This window comes from Rhopalosiphum padi, chromosome 1 (genome assembly GCF_020882245.1).
Source record: "Rhopalosiphum padi isolate XX-2018 chromosome 1, ASM2088224v1, whole genome shotgun sequence".
Lineage (NCBI taxonomy): Eukaryota > Metazoa > Arthropoda > Insecta > Hemiptera > Aphididae > Rhopalosiphum > Rhopalosiphum padi.
Genome location: NC_083597.1, coordinates 61,451,995 through 61,469,428, shown reverse-complemented (window position 1 = coordinate 61,469,428; position 17,434 = coordinate 61,451,995). Strand labels below are relative to the sequence as shown.

General features: G+C 26.5%; 2 protein-coding genes across 2 annotated transcripts; one reads left to right on the top strand and one right to left on the bottom strand.

The window, feature by feature from the left end:
• Window positions 1-1,306: 1,306 nt before the first annotated feature.
• On the bottom strand, window positions 1,307-7,560 carry LOC132932149 (dynein regulatory complex subunit 7-like). Its single transcript, XM_060998386.1, has 13 exons — window positions 7,131-7,560; window positions 6,618-6,765; window positions 5,870-5,995; window positions 4,674-4,859; window positions 4,455-4,610; window positions 4,138-4,368; window positions 3,902-4,070; window positions 3,568-3,831; window positions 3,376-3,505; window positions 3,066-3,153; window positions 2,027-2,452; window positions 1,766-1,957; window positions 1,307-1,692 (listed from the first exon to the last, which is right to left on the bottom strand). The coding sequence occupies exons 1-13, from the start codon at window positions 7,529-7,531 to the stop codon at window positions 1,456-1,458; spliced, it is 2,754 nt and encodes a 917-aa protein (XP_060854369.1). The 5' UTR covers window positions 7,532-7,560; the 3' UTR covers window positions 1,307-1,455.
• Window positions 7,561-12,494: 4,934 nt separating this feature from the next.
• On the top strand, window positions 12,495-15,447 carry LOC132917857 (mediator of RNA polymerase II transcription subunit 19). Its single transcript, XM_060978813.1, has 4 exons — window positions 12,495-12,793; window positions 13,033-13,189; window positions 14,747-14,846; window positions 14,928-15,447. Exons 1-4 carry the CDS (start codon window positions 12,625-12,627, stop codon window positions 15,201-15,203), a joined length of 702 nt encoding a protein of 233 aa, XP_060834796.1. The 5' UTR covers window positions 12,495-12,624; the 3' UTR covers window positions 15,204-15,447.
• The last annotated feature ends 1,987 nt before the right edge of the window (window positions 15,448-17,434 follow it).

The window sequence follows — 17,434 nt, the reverse complement described above, 5'->3', positions numbered from 1 at the left end:
CTTATTTATGTATAGTTGCATTAAAATGATGTCTAAACACCACATTTGTTTTCATTCTCTGATTATCAGCTTGGTGTTGTTAACTTTAATATTAAAGTGAATTAAACTCAAGGTAATATAATCATTATATGTTCTAACCTTATTTTATTCAATCTAACACAACAAAATTTAATCTGCTGAACGCAAATTTGTTGCGTACTGGTCAGAGAGAGTAAACAAATAGTGCGCTAACAATATAATTTAAATTTAATACAATTATATTATATATCTATTATAGTATATCTAATATAATATTATATACTTGTAAGTCATCACGGACCTACCGTAAATGGTGTGAATAGGCTTGTGATATAAATACAGAATGATCCATTTAACGTAAAACACTCACTATTTCAATAACCAATAACGTTATAAAAAATATTTTTTGCCTAATTTTAAGTTGTTACAAAACGGTTTTTGGGAAAAAAATATATTTTTCAGTAAAGAAGTTTTTAATAGTAATAATTAATAAGTATTGATAAAATACTACTTTAGCGCATTATGGATATTTCACAAATCTATTAAACAGACACGCAGTAAAACCGATGAGCGTATGTATACAATTATTATTATGTACGAATTCCTGAACGATGAGTCGTTACAAACGAATTCAACAGAGATGTTTTTGAAAAAACATACCAAAAAATGATTGTTTGCGATCACTAATATTTAGTAATTTATTCATTTTTATGTCTAGTATTTATAATTATAAGATAAAAAATATAAAATTGTCTAAAAGATTCTCATAATAAATCGTTCGCAACTCCTACACTACATAACATACATGGTATTGTCATTCCAGAACAAATGAGGTATCCCAAGTTAATGTATTGTTATTTTTAAACAAGCAACACCTTAGACACTATAGTACTATAAAATTAATCTATTAACTATAACCTAAAAATTTCTCAAACTGAGGATTGCGACCCACTGGCGGACGTTGGAATTGTTGGCGGGTCTTGATAATTTTTTTTAGATATATAGATTCTAATATATCAATTTATTTTATACTGCAACTTATGTATAAACATAAACTATATAAAATATAAGATGCAGTTATCAACCTTAGCAAGAAATAAGCACACACTTCTACTATTATTAAAAATACATTTGTAAAATTATATTGATTATAAACCTACAAACTTTATAGTATAAAGTAATAAACAAATTTCGATTTTTTTAGAATTACTTATGATTCTGTAAAAGTGAAACCATGTGAGTCGCAATGGATTATCAGAGGAAAATTTGGGTCGTATTTCTAAAAATATTGAAAACTTTAAGCCACTGACCTAAGCTCAATGTAATAAATAGGTAATAAATATTATATACCTATCTACTTTGTAAATGTATCAGCTGTAATAAAAATATTATTTGATTGATTTTTTTCAAATGTATTCTAAAAATTACAAATTATACTTAATGATATAATTTTAAAGGTAACAAAGTTTTAAAATCAGGATAACTATTTAAGTATGATACCAAGTTATTGTATCTCTCAATACGAGTTTCATTGTATCTTTCCATTTTCAACATCAATGTGTTAAGTTCGTTTTTCAATAACGAACACAATATTAACGTTTTATTTTTGAGTTCAACCTCTTTGAAACAGTCGGTTTCTAGTGCCTTCATCATGGATTGTAACTTGAATTGTTTCTGTAAAAAGCACACAAGTAAATTATTTAAAGTTTTTTCTTTTACTAATTGTCACTATAATACTCAATCATACTGTTATAAATAACTCTTTAGTTCGTATAAACCGTTTTTTTGTATTTTGTCTAAAATGTTGTATGATTTTTTCACGAACATTTAAAGCATTGTTATCTTCTGCAAAATGTCTTTTAATAATTACATTATATGGCAAAGAGTTATCAGTGTTTGTTTTTTTATCTCGTTTAGAAAGAGCAAGCTTTTTATCATTCTAAAAACAAATAATTTTTTTTACTTTTCACATACCTATACAAGTTAATTTATATAAATATAAAATTACTTCGTTTTGGAGTAATTTTCTGATCCCATGATTTCTATCCCAATCCAATGAATCGATCTTTAACTTAAACTCTGATCGTTCTCGACTTCGGGTCCCTATCATTTGTATAATATCATCCTCTAGTTTTGATACATTATGTAAAGCTTCTTTTTCGGCTTCAATCAAATCTCGTAACATAATATACGCTTCGTGGGTTTTCAGATGTCCCTCATATGGATAAACAATATCTTCAATAACAGATTTAGGATCAAAATCTTCTTTTCTTATAGAAGTAGGCTTTTGAAATAATCTACTTGATTGAGTTATCTGTCCTTCGCCATATTGATATTGAACGTAAATACTATTAGATTCAAGATTAAAACTTATAGTTGCAATATCTCGATCTTTATGTTTTGATTCATCTCTTAAATATTTTTCAACAATACTCTGTAATACAATGTATAAATACACATTACACAATATCAACTTCTTATTTAGTCTAAAGATATAAACAATATCAGCACATTAAAAATTTATTAATTAGTTTTATATTTTTATTGAATATTTAAATAAATCAACTTAAACTTCTATTTTGGATTTTCATAAGTTATCAAAAATAAAATGATTTAAACATTACTTGCTTAAATATTATAATATATCATTTTTAGGTATCAAAACCAATTCAAATATAATTCAAATTGATAATTAATACACAAAACAATTGTATAAATAGACATATGTACATTTATATTATTATTAATTTTTTTTTTTTCAAAAAAAAATAATAAATGTTTGGACGTTTGGTAAATACCAGGTATATTATACCTAAGAGTTTTTTTTTTATGTTTTCAGTTTAAAAAATTGTGGTTTTCGACCACTCCAGAGCCGCCTCTTACTGTTATATTATATAAGACCTTTGAAGTTTTAGATACACATAAAAATAAAAGTATAACATGCAATTCAATCGATTTTAAACTATAGTTTTATTTTTATATTCTAAGAAATAATGTATCAAATATTTGTCATATAAACAGTAGTATAAAAAATAATCAATATTTACCATAGATTTCCTTTTGACGTTTAAATGTTGGCTATTATTTTTTTGTGTTTTTTGAAATATACACTTGCGCCAAAATAATAAATCTGATCTAAAAAAAATTAAATAATTACATTAATTTAAAATAACTAGGTAGATAAAAACAGAAAGTATAACATATTAAATTATAAACTTGTAACAGTTCAACTGTATTATAGTTGTAACTTAACAAAAAAAAATATTGTTATCTAACGTATTTACAAAATATTATTCTTCGTGTAAATACTTAAAAGTACAATTTACTATTTTAAAACTATAGAACATATACACTGACCTATCATTAAACATAGTTATGAAACTTTTTTCATCGATTTTTAATTCAGCCATTGAATCAAGTCTCAAATTATAAAACGTAACAAATCGTTTGGTGTGTATATTGTTACAATCGCCATAAAACATATGTGCTATATAAAATCAATAAAAATATATAAAAAGTTATTACTCATATCCTTAAAATGATATTTACTTCTTAAAAAGTCATCCCGGCCGCTTATAAAATATTCTACGGTTTCATTTTCATTAGTGGTATATTTTATCTCAACTCTGATTAACTTATCTATTCTATTTTTGTATATTTCCGTTACAAATGTTTTATTAACGTACTCGGTATCAGTAAAGAATGTAGTTTTTTCAATCAATCCATCAGGCATGATGTAATCAGAATAAAACTCTTTGATGGCATTCATATAAGTCACAACTTTTTTACCACTCGGATATAACATAAGATATTCTAAAAAGTATACGTTTTAATTAAAAAAATTATTTGATTTTAAAATTATTTTTAATAACCAAATTCGTACTGTTCCTAGGAACTTGTAAAACGTTAACCCACGAATTAGGCATCACAAGATGTTTGAATGTCATATTTTCATTGTGTTTTAAATCTAATGTCACCCCTCGTAAATATTTATGTTTATCTGGTAAAAAATGTTCCCAATACTTTGTATTCGTCAGAGTAAAATTATACTGCTATATAAATTACAAATAAGTTTTAAGTTAATAAATATTTTAATCTAAAATAATCATTAATACATACCATACAACCTCCGTCCAATGACTGTAAATTAACCCAATAATTTTTATTATTCCAAATCGCTTCTATTCCTGTGTAATTCTCGTTAGAAATTTCTTTCCGTTCGCCCGTACTAGGTTCAATAAAATATGGAAGTTCATTCATATTTTCGCCTTCATCTTTCAATGGCATAATCATGACCCAAGCATGCACTCGTCTCCCAAATAACGGATCAGAAGAATAATTAAAGTCTATCTAATATTTAGTGTTTATCAAAATATATAATTAAAATAAATAAAAAATAAGCATAACTTTTTTCAAATATAATATTCATATAATACCTCTTTTACTTCATCTTTAACCATCGTTATTTTTTTTTCTTCTTTTATTAAAAACTTAACATATTCACTACACAAATCATTGTTAGGTTTTAAAGAATACGCATCTTCAAAATCTTCCGTAATATGTTCAGAATCGGACTTGTATTCATCCTTTAACTATTAATATTTATACAAAAATTAATTTTGTATTAAATATTATAAATTATAATACCTACTTACATATTCTTCCCTGTCTAATTTGACTTTTCTTAAATCATTATTGCACACCATTTCTGTGGCATAACCGTACACAACAAAAGCATTGCACTCACAACCAATTAAAAAAGATACTAACAATATCGCCATTTCAAAACAGTTAGCAGTTTGCATTTCTAATGTTGTTGTAGGAGACATGATTTTGTTAGGCTGAAAATGTATACGTTATATTAATCAGGATTATAAGGTATTTGTCATTACTAGACCGTGGATTTATATGCATTAAAAACCAACCAATATGCGATAAAAAATCTTAAATATGCATAAATATATGCACTAAAATGTTAAAATACGCGTAAAAAATTTATTTTTTGAACATTTAAATAAATAAAATATTTAAAAAAACGGGATCCTACTATAGAAACTTAATACCTACTTTTCTTCATTTTTTTCGTCACTTTTATAATTTTGGTATACATATTTTATTTCCCAAATTATTGATCTAAGGTCAAACCGTTTATACCTAGACATATACCTATTCATTTATTTTGATATTAATCGAAATTATAAAAATATAATACTTTTTTCTTATATTATAATAAACAATAGTATATATTTCAAAAATGTCTAAAAAAATGAAAAATATATCGAAATATGCACTTAACGATGAAATATGCAATTAAAATTGTAAAATAATCCCTTAAAATAGAAAAATGTCAAAATATGCAAAAATATTTACTAAAAAAAATTTCATTTTTTAAATCGTTCTGTCATAACAAATTTTGTGCTCACTTAGCATATAATACGATCAACCAGAATAAATATGCAAATGCATACATGCAAATCCGTGCTCAAGTCTTTTGAGTTTTGGTTTTCTGTGTTAGCTTAATTATATTATTTTATTTTAGCAGTTGTCAGTTGATGCTTTATAGCCAACATATAAAAATAATATAATACAATACTATACAATATTAAAATATAATTTTAACGATAATCGTATTTAATAAAACGTGAAATAAAATTGAGAATAGTATTATAATAATGTTAATACAAAACAAAAACTGCAAATTAAGAATTCTAATTTTATTTTTGTTTTGAAAACAATATATTATGCAGCATATATTAAACAACATTGAATTTGAATACATTTTTAATAAAAAAAAAATAATTTAGATATTATTTAGTACCTATTTATAATACATAAGTATTTAATATCATACCACAGCCACAGGTTCTTCTAACTTGATGTATGTTATGTGTTTAGCAACAAATTCGCTGTAACTGGTCCAATCTTTCAGATTGGGGTAAATTAATCGAGATGGCTTGATTGTAGTGCAAACACATTTCTAAAAACGTAAAATATAATACATGATATATGATATAATATGCTGTGGCTTTCCCTTATTTACGTTTGTACAATAATATATTGTGGTTTATAATTTTTTATTTTTTTACTGCACAATCAATAATTTATTAAAATAAATAAATTATTATAAATAATATAATAATTCATTTAAAATTTTAGAATCTATCAAATAATAAATTAATGAGATAAAAAGCAAATTTAAAAGAAACTCATAATTTATACGTATAATATAAAAAATATTGCCAATGAAGCAACTACGATAGTTACATATATTTATATAGTGTTAATAAATAAATATATTTTATGCACAAAATATAACGAACAATTATATGTAACACAATAAGTATAGAACTATTAGAACTATGACTATCATTATGTATCCACTTATGCCTTATATATGAATATGAACAATCATATAATCAATGTTCACGGATAGATACGTACAAACTACAAATGTACAATGTACTTCATATTTCCGTCACTACGGCCTATTACCTACTCACTATGGCAATATTAGGTTTATGCGGTTATAGATATAAATTCCATCTTTTACTTTACTTAGTAACGAAACATTTTCTCATTTCTTATCCTTATTAGCATACCTGTACACCACATTCATTTAGGAGTACTAAAACCAACGGTCTTCTATTTGGATATTTTATTTTAAGCTGTTCAACAAAATTGCTGGCGTACAAATTTATCAGTTTTTCAATACTTGTAGTTTTTGTGTAAGATTCTGGTATATTTTTCCTATAAACATTAATACAATTATAAAACTGGTTGTTGTAAACTGCTTTTGCTAAATTTTCAATGAATGCAACAGCTTACATATACCTTACACGGTTGACGGTTATACTTATACTATTACCTATTAGTTATAAACTTATAACCATAACTCATAATGCAAAATTATACTCAAATAACTTCAACGCTGAAATAAACGATACAACTTTCCTACACTACTATAATAATTAATAAGAGATAAGTCATCATTAATTTGAAAAAAATCATTAAATGTAATATTTATTGTGTAAGCTATGATTAAAGATAGGTAACTTTTTTTGTATATAATATTCAAGTAATATAACAATTATTATAGTAGCAGTAACACTTACTCGTTTACAGTACATTGATACAACGTATCCGACCATTCTATTTCGACATCCATCAATTTAGTTTTGACTGTTTCTAAAGCATCTGTATAAAATTTATCGACAACTTTGTGATTGTCGTCTTCAAGTTTGCCATCAGTCGTCAAATCTAATTCGGACAACGTTTTGTCATATTGATTCTTGATATCATTGACAATTTCATCAAGTTCTTGTGCTGTTCTCTTATCTCCGATTAACAATGAGCAATCGTTATTGAGACTCGAATCGGAGCTAGAGTCTAATTGATCGTCATTATTACTATCAAAAAATGCGTAGTTATCGTCTTCGTCTTCTTCAATCAACTCGGCTAAATTAGGTGAATTATTAAAATCCCCCCATATCCAATCCAATGAATCAGAATCCATTGTACACGAACGTCGAAACCATAACAATAATTAACTCGAGAAACACAATATGAAATATTTATATAGTACCTATTACACATACTACATTACATATACTCGTAGTAAGTAGTAACCAAGAACTGTGTTTGTTCAATAACATTAATGTTAACGCTTCAAAAAAAATATCATGGATACCTAGTATAGCTGATGTCTACCAGTAAAACAACAATATCATTGATCACATTATTAATTTTAATATACAGTACATAATTAACCGATTATCCTTAATAAAAGTAATAGACAGGTACCACTATACCAAACATCAGTAACTTTCTGGCGTTCCAGCGGACGACTTATATAAGACAGAAATACTACAAGATATTATGGTAATCTGTAGGTATACGAATATTACAAGCTTTCAAAATAGAAAATATCCTATTTAGGGATGAGGGAAACCTGAATCCAGCAAACTTTATGAATAAAAACAAAATTAAATATAAATAAATTGTATCCCTTTAATAATTTTATTTTTTTATTTTTTAAATCTTATATTGGTGGCCAAAATAGTTTACTTGCCGAAAAATATTCGATTTTTCTGAAATCGGTTCTACTTGAATGAAAATTTAATAAATACACTAATTTTCATATAATTGACTATACTTATTAATAATTAGAAATATATAGGTAAATCGAAATTCGAAAAAAAATATTCTAAGAATATAAAATTAAAAATATATTAGTACAAAAAAAAATTTTATTGATAAAAATAGTACATAATGTACAATTTGTTAGTATAAACAAAGTAGGTATGGCATACATCTACTTTCTGTATGGATGTACAAACGGGCGCGGCTCGTTTTACCCAAATGATTTTAAATTATGTCAAAAACTTTATAATAAAATAAGTATCTACCTATAAAATAATCACCTTGTAATATTGACATTTTTTAGTACCTATAAATTATTTTAATCTGTTAATTTGATTGTTATTACTCTATTAGTTTTCAGAAAATCCTAGGGATAGATGGCGAAGAGCCGAAGACAACACTCACTCACTTTGCAACTTAAAAAACTATACTGGACTTGATATTCTTGAGCATGCCACTACACTCTTGTGTATTGATAATAATTTTTAATTGTTACAATAGTACTAAAATAATGTATTTACTTTTAAATAACTTTATGAAATCAATTTTTTATTACTTATTTACATTGAAAAGAAAAAAAAGGTTTTATATTGTTTTTAAAAATAAACCGATTACAGGCAACAATGATTGTTTTCCTACCCATTGTCATCAAATCCAATTAAAGATATTTATAGTTCAGGTTCGTATACATAGAAATAGAATGTTTTTAAATCGTAACTATTTGCAAGAGCAATGTTGAATTTCATTAATGTTTTATTTATGTGTCACGTTGAAAACATAAAAGAGATTTACACTTATGGCCGACACAAACTGTATTATTCTTTATTATTGTCGTTAAGTGAATTGTGAATATTAAATAATAATATTATTATTATAATATTCAGCAAATAGTGATTACGTTTTATAATCTTCATCGAATTATAGAAACTTATTGTTCATAAACATTAAATCATTAACATTCACTAAAATTTTAAATTTACCCAAAAAGGTCTAAACTCATATTTTATAAAAATAAATAAATAGGTACATAATAGATTTATTAATCATGCCATGGTTATATGGTACCTTATACATCCTGGATTACATCCTGCACAAAATATAGTACATACCTACACTGATATTTGTGTATATTTTGCTGCAGTGCTACTTAGTTATATCTTATATGTATATTTTATATATTATACTGTATACAGTATACCCACTATATAATACAGGTGTATTTTTATTACGTATAAAACGATGTCCATTGTAATAATTATAATTTATAACAATACATGGATCGCGATCTAAATTGTGTATAATATAGTACCTAGTACCTACTTACTACATATTAAAGTACTGTTGTTTGTTATACACTTATAAGATATACCCAACACACGGAAACTTCAGGGAGGGTGCAATGTAGCACGTTTCGTGAGTAAAACCGCATAACGAGGCATATACTTATACCAACAATCTAACCAGCACAAGTTCTTATATTATATATAATATGTGATTATCTGAATAATAAAATCGTATACGTGTAATAATATTATAGAAACTATTTACCAAGAACGTCGCAAAAAAATAAATTGTTGGTATTTCTTGTGGAGTTGTGGTTAAACGCATTGTGATGGAATACAAATTTACTATTGTTTATACTGTTTAAAGCATTGTTAGTTTAACGTATTTTTTTTTAACATTTATAAACGGTAAATCAAATATTATTAAGTGACTCGTTTTTTACGCATACATTTTGTAAAACATATTTGGTAAATATAGAAGGTGTATTATGTAGACGCATTCATTTTATTAAATATTTAGGATGATTGTAGCTATAAGTAATAATCTATACAAAAAGTATAGAGTATGCACAGTGGTCCTCACTAGGATTTTAGTAAGGGCCAAATGTATTTTTTTTTTTAATTACTTGTGGGCCGCATATATTTTTAATGGTAATAATTAAAAATATAAAAATTTACAACTGCTTACTAAATTTACTGAAGAATACTAAAATGACACAGGATATTTTGTTAGGAAAGGGTATTGTAGGAAAAAGTTAATTAAGGCACATCAATTTATAGAATTTTTGATTTTAGAAAGTATAATTTAATTTTAGTGCGGGCTGTACTAAATTTGTTAAAGTGCCGTGTAGTGGAGACCGCTGGTATAGCCTGAATAAGTTTAGGTAAACTTATAATAGGTACCAAAAAAGAATAATAACCTATATGACCTTTAAGATCTTATTAATTATTACTATCAAATATATTTTCTGCCACTTATTCTCTCTATTGGTTGGTACATTTTACCATTTCTCCTCACTACTCAGGCTTAACCTTTACCACATTTCTCTTTACCTGATGTTTTCATTTTTTCAAAAAGTATATACGATTTTATAACTAATTAAAAAATTAAAAGTATTAAAAATATATATACAAACAAACTTTGAAAAGAACAAGAAAACAAATTTAAATTTATGATACACACTTAGATAAAATTAAATATCTATGCAAAAATATTTAAAAGTATATAATGAATAATGATGGAATCGCGGTTTTGTGCCATAAAATTGAAATTTGTAGTTTTTATTTGTAATTTTGTAAGCATTATCAATTATTGAATTGTATAAATGTTATTTTAAACATAATATTTAAAAAAAAATCGGCGAATATTTGCTTTATAAAGGGTCCTACTATAAATAATTTTTTAATACCTATTTTTAAGTGTATAATAGTCTTTATATTATTCATATAATGCGACTAATAAAAAATTGGTTATGGACTACCGCATAATGCATAACTCAAGACCGATTTTTGAACTTATCAGTGTTATCGCTGTTAAATATTGAAAAAAATAAACTAAAATATATTATTAATTAACTTTCAACTAGGAGTATTGTTTTAATATAGATAAAAGGTATAGATAGTTAATAGTCATTTATTTTTTTATTCATATATCATACGACTTATTAGTCAATAATTAATAATTATTATTATTAGAAATATTGTCAATTAGAGAATAAAATAATTTGTATCGTAAACTTTGTATAATTTGAACACTCCGTAAATTTAAGGTCTAGTTGCGCATAAATGGACTACGAGGGACCTCTTTTACCTTTGGTACATTATATTATTGGATTCGACGTACGAGCGTTCCTTATTTTCTCTACGCATGAGCATGACCGATCCACTGAAGTCTTCTCTTTCTAATTGTTCGCATTTTATTTGGCATCTACTATTATACAGTAGATACAATATTGTTTAGATTCGCCATTTTTTTCAGATTATCCGTATCATCATCTTTATAAGGCCCAACATTTTCAGTTCATAGGTGTAAATTGGGGACTTACACCACCCCCTACCAATGAAAATTTGTATAGCCCTCCTGGCTCCTACATTTTTTTTTAAGTTTTTCAACAAATTTCATGTTTTTATTAGAGAAAATTATGAAATGTACTACGTAATTCCTTAACAGGATATCCGATAGGTAGGTATGTTTTATATGAACGCGTTTAATGTTCATGTATGGGTTTTTTATTGTAAATTTATAATAAAATTAGAATGATTGAGCTACGTTAATATTTTATATCGACAACGATAACATAATATGTTAATATTATTACCTATGTATACGCCATAACAAAATAGATTTCTAGAAATGGTATACGTGACGTGCGATGTATTTAACGGCTATTATTATCGCTATCAGAAAAATCATTCCGATCAGACTTTAAGCAATTTGCAGATGAATATAAATAATATATAATGTTAAATTAATATTAAAAAGAAAATTTTATTAATAATTAGCTGCAATTGCATAGAAATCCATGCTCTATAATAATAATTAAATTAAAATCTGTATTGTTTTGTTACACAAATAATTTTGAAGTATTCATAATCTTCTACAATAAATGTTACTTACATACTTACAGTAAAATTGTAAATTTATATGTTTAGTGGTGCAGTGGGCGAAGCAGTCTGCGAGCCTGTTCTGTTTATAATTTTAGCCCCCTCCCCTTACGCTTATACTGGCTATACACTACAGTTATTACTTAAGACATATTAACATGTTTGAACGCGCATCCCCCGTGGCCCCATACCGACATAGTTTACTGCTTCAGTGTCAAATGCCAACGTTGTTAAAAAAAAATGCAACTTGGAAATGAGAAACAACATATTATTATTATTATTCAAAGTGCAAAAAATACAGTATTAGATAACGCCATCTAGGATATTTTAATTGTACCAATTTACGGTTCCGTTTGTCATGTATCATGTTTAAGCGTGACAGCTGTTTTCAATTTGTCGTTCTACGGTAATAACACAATCAACAAACTTATCAAAATTCACGTAAACATTGATAACGTTTAAAATATTATTTCACTGAGAGTCTAAAACCGATATAATTATATTTTTTATTTGCCGCTAACATATTTATGTATATTTGTTATTGTTGTTCTTGTTAAAGTGATTCATTTACTTTGTCTACATGTCTGGTTTCCCGTCGTCGTATTCACCAAAATCATCGCCTCGAGGTGCCAGGTCTCCCGTCGTCTCCAGACAGGATTCTACGGGCACCCTCAAGACGACTATATCATTGGGCAAGAATCCGTCGATTGTACATAGTGGACCATTTTATCTTATGAAAGAACCGCCATGTAAGTGTCACTAGAATATAGAACACGTACTTTTTGTACTGTGATGTACCATGTACGCGATGTTACAATTATGGCATATATATAATGTATAGTGCTAATACATTCATACTGTACAGCATTTTAATGATAATCATTAGTGTTTGTGGAACCTATGATTCTGTAATTATGTATTTAGAAAATAGTCATTCATCAAAAATATTATTTTTCCATCAAATAAAATAGATTACGTTATGTTTTAGGTGAAAGTGAATTGACCGGATCTGTTAATTTAATGGCCTATTATGGCCTAGAACACACATATAGTAAATTCAGCGGTAAAAGACTTAAAGAGAGCTTATCATCGTTCTTACCCAATTTACCTGGTATTATTGACACTCCTGGACATAATGATCAAAGGTAATTAAAATATTTATTAATAAATGTATCAATTAGTTTTATTTTTATTTTTTAATCATGATGGATAAGTATATTTAATTATAAAAACAATAAAATATATTTAACATACAAAATTAGTTAACAGTTTCCTTAACACGTTGACTGCCACATGGCCGCCGGCGGTCATTCAATTGGTATTTGTTTTACGCCAAGAATATTTTTCAATGTATTCTAAATTTGTATACCCAAATATTTGAAAAAATAGAAAAATTGAAAAAAACGTATTATATCAACAAAAAAATTGTAATAATTCCCGCTACGCCACGGTCCTTAGTTTAGTGCATTATTGTAGCACCATAGAAAAGTTAATAATATAAAACCAAATGCATTTATGGTCACCGGCGACCATATGGCGTGGTAGTAATGATGAACTATGGGTGCCGGTGGTCACAAATGCATAAAATTTGAGAATTACAGATGACCGCCGGCGGCCATGTAGCAGTCAACGTGTTAATTCATCTAAAATAGCTACAGTTTATAATATGAAAATCTCATACTACATACTTCAATGTAATATGACAAATATGTATATCCCATATGATTGTATTATTAACATTTAAAATGTATATAATATGTAATTGCTTATTACTTATTGATATATTCATTCAAAGCTATTGCGCTAAATGCAAAGATTTTAATTTATGATTTGACTTTTGGGATTGATTGACCTCAATTTAAAAAAAAAATTGATTGTTATTCTCCCAATTCAAAAATATTCCAATTGATTTATGGTATTATGACTTTTATATTGGACCAAATTCACCAAATAAATTTAAAAATTAAAATGTTATTAGTAGGGCACAGATATTGCATATTTTGAAACTTTTTCTACTTTTTCAATACATTGTTAAGTACGTTTTAAATGCGTGTCATGTAAGTACGAACTAAAATCTAAAAGTTGTAATTGCAATTTTTGCAATTTTATTGAATTTACTCATTTATACAACTATTTAAGTTATTATCGACACTCAACTGTTGTAATATTTATGTTATCTTATAAAATAAACATAATTTCAAGTTGGTAGGTATTTAATACAGCACAAAAATAATTTGTGAAATATGACTATATGACAATTATACATTATATTGTTATAATTTGTTCTTCAGCCACTCCAAATAGAATACTGAATTTGAAACCATTATTTGTTTATATTTTTTGTAGAATTTTAAAACATTTATAACAAAACACACTATTATTTTTTAGTGCAATTTTTGGTATTTTTTAGTGTAATACCACAATCAATTTATTAGTTTTTTAGTACTACAACATTCGTGCTCTAGTTATTAGTTATGATTATAGTTTTTATTTGAATTTCAATTAAAAACAAGAGTTATAACTATAACTTATAAGCTATAAATATTAAAATATATAATATTCTACAGCTTAAAAATATTTATCTCACACTGCAATAACAAAAAAAAAAAAAAAATTTAAAAACGACTTAAGTTTAATAAACTATTGTTTATTTAATTATCTTCTGATAACAATTAACCAACATAAATAATATTTATTTACAGTTCATTACGTTCTGTCATTGAAAAACCCCCAATTGGAGGAAAGGAAATTTTGCCATTAACGACTCATCAACTAGCTGGTTTTCGATTACATCCAGGACCAGTATGTATTTCTATGTTATGTTATAATAAATCTAATATAATATAATATATTTTTCATTGACTAATTTTTGTATTTTATCAGTTGCCAGAACAGTATCGTTATGCAAATCAACCGCCTACAAAGAAACATAAAAACAAACACAAAAAAAGCAAATACAAAAGCGGCGAAGCCCTTTCTCAAGATATGGCAGCTAATGAATTAGGATTAGGTGATATTCATGAGAAGAAGCATAAAAAACAAAAACGTCATGATGATGATAAAGAACGAAAAAAACGGAAAAAAGAGAAAAAAAAGAAGAAACAAAAGCACAGTCCAGAACATCCAGGAAATATAACTCCTGGTCAACATTCAAACTGATTGAAAATTTTCCTTATATTACATATTTTACCTTTAAATTTGTTTTCATCAGTCATGAATAAATACTAATAAAATGTATATAGAATATTGTCAAATTATTAGAAATTTTTGAACAAAGTATGTATGTATAATACAAGATTGTTGGCCACAGAAAATTGTGATGTAAAAATTAATTTTTCATTATTTGGCTGGGATAGGTAAATTTTGTTTTAAATAAATAATTTGATGTCCACTAAAAATAAAATATATATTTTCTTTTTATTAACATCTATTAAAAAATACATATTTTAAGTAACACATTTTCTACAACATATTATATTACTATGAAAAATCAATATTATAATTTATATGATTAAAATTATTCAGTATTGAAGTTTTCTGTGAAAATCTTACAGGTGTGTAGCTTACTATCCCAAATTTGTTTGTATTCTTAAGAATTAAAAATTTACATACTTCAATAAATTGTGATATTTTTAAATACGCTTTGATGACTAATTTATTTGTAGTATAGTTAAAAAGAAATAATAAATTTAAAAAAAATTGTTTAGAAAGTGATATTTAAACATGTTAGGTTATAGCATTATCAAATATCATCCTTTCCAAAATGTATAAAAAAATGTCAACCTCAAGAATTTACGTTAGGCAATCATTAATTAAAATAATACATAGGAAAGCAAATAAAAATAAATTAATGAAATGTAAAGCAATTCAAAGAAAAATGATAATATTTATTTATTCTAAAATTGGTGAAAGACAAAATATGAACCTTGTTAATGAGTAAAACATCAAATCAAGGAAATATGCGACCTGTAAAAAATTGTCTAAGTAATTCTAAACATCAAAAGGTTGGATTCTTTTATAAAGGATTGTAAAGTACAGGGTACATTATGAAAGAAATTTGTATTATGTATTTTCTAGGAAAAATAGATTAATTGATCTGATTGGCACAAATAGTTAAAATTCATCAGAATAGTTTCCTCTTGCATCAATATACCCATGGAGACGGTTCTGTCACGACTGGAAAGCACCCCGGAACTTCTCGATTGAAAAGCCTCTCAGAAACTTTATGTGAGCTTGGTTGTTCTGTAACGACTCCTCAGTTGGGGGAAGAAAAAATTATACTGAGCTAAATCAGGGCTGTAATATAAGGAGGAGCTGGGGTACCATAGGGGTCTTGCTCAGAGTCAGGTAATTAATAATGACAAAGGCCGTGTGGCTAGGAGCATAGTCGTAATGGAGCTTGAAGACGGTTTTTGGATATCAGGCCTAGTGCATGCGACGCGAGATTTCAGTCACTTGAGCACCTCCAAGTAAAAGGCGCTATACAAACTAAAAATGGATGATTTTTCAGATATCAAGACATCTTCAAGCTCCACCATGACAATGTCCCAGCCTTTGTATTTACCAATTACTTGACCTCCTTACAGCCCTAACTTAGCTCCATTTAACTTTTTTTTGGTTCCCAGACTGAAAAGAAAGTACTGAGAGTTGGTGGAAAACATTCAAACTCATATGAGAGGCATTCCAATCGAGGAGTCCCAAGGTGCCTTCCAGGCGTGGCAAAATCGTCTACGCAGTGTATCAATACACTGCGGAGACTATTTTGAAGAATTTTAACCATTTGTACCAAGGAAATACGCATTACTTTCATAATGTATTCTGTATTGTAAGGAAAACCCATAGACAATGTCCATAGGGAAAAACCTAGGGTTCAATAAATTAAGTTACTAAATTATCCATACTTGTCTATGATAAAAACCTACCATTTATAAAAGTTTAGTTTTGTAAAAGAAATTAAAACCTATTGATTTCTAATCATATATGTATATTGTATGTATCATTTTTGGGATTCAAGATTGTAACTAAAAATAAAAGCGTTGATTAAAATAATTTATAAGTAGTGAAAATATGTTATAACATGCAGAGTTTTAATGACCAAAGATTTTAAGTCCCAGGCAAAACTACGGTTTTATTTTTATCAGTTGTTATGAAGTTTTTATAATGACCATGTATGTAATAATAAATAACAATATTGATTTTTTGTGAATTTAGACAGATATTTTATGTATGGTTACTACAAATAATGTATCATTCACAGTTTAAAATAAGAATTATTTTCAAAATTTTGTAAAATATTTAACAATCCTTGTTAAGACAAAATTATAGTGACGGTACCAGGATTTTTTTCTAGGTAACACCACAAAAAATTAAAAATGAGTATATTGTTATGT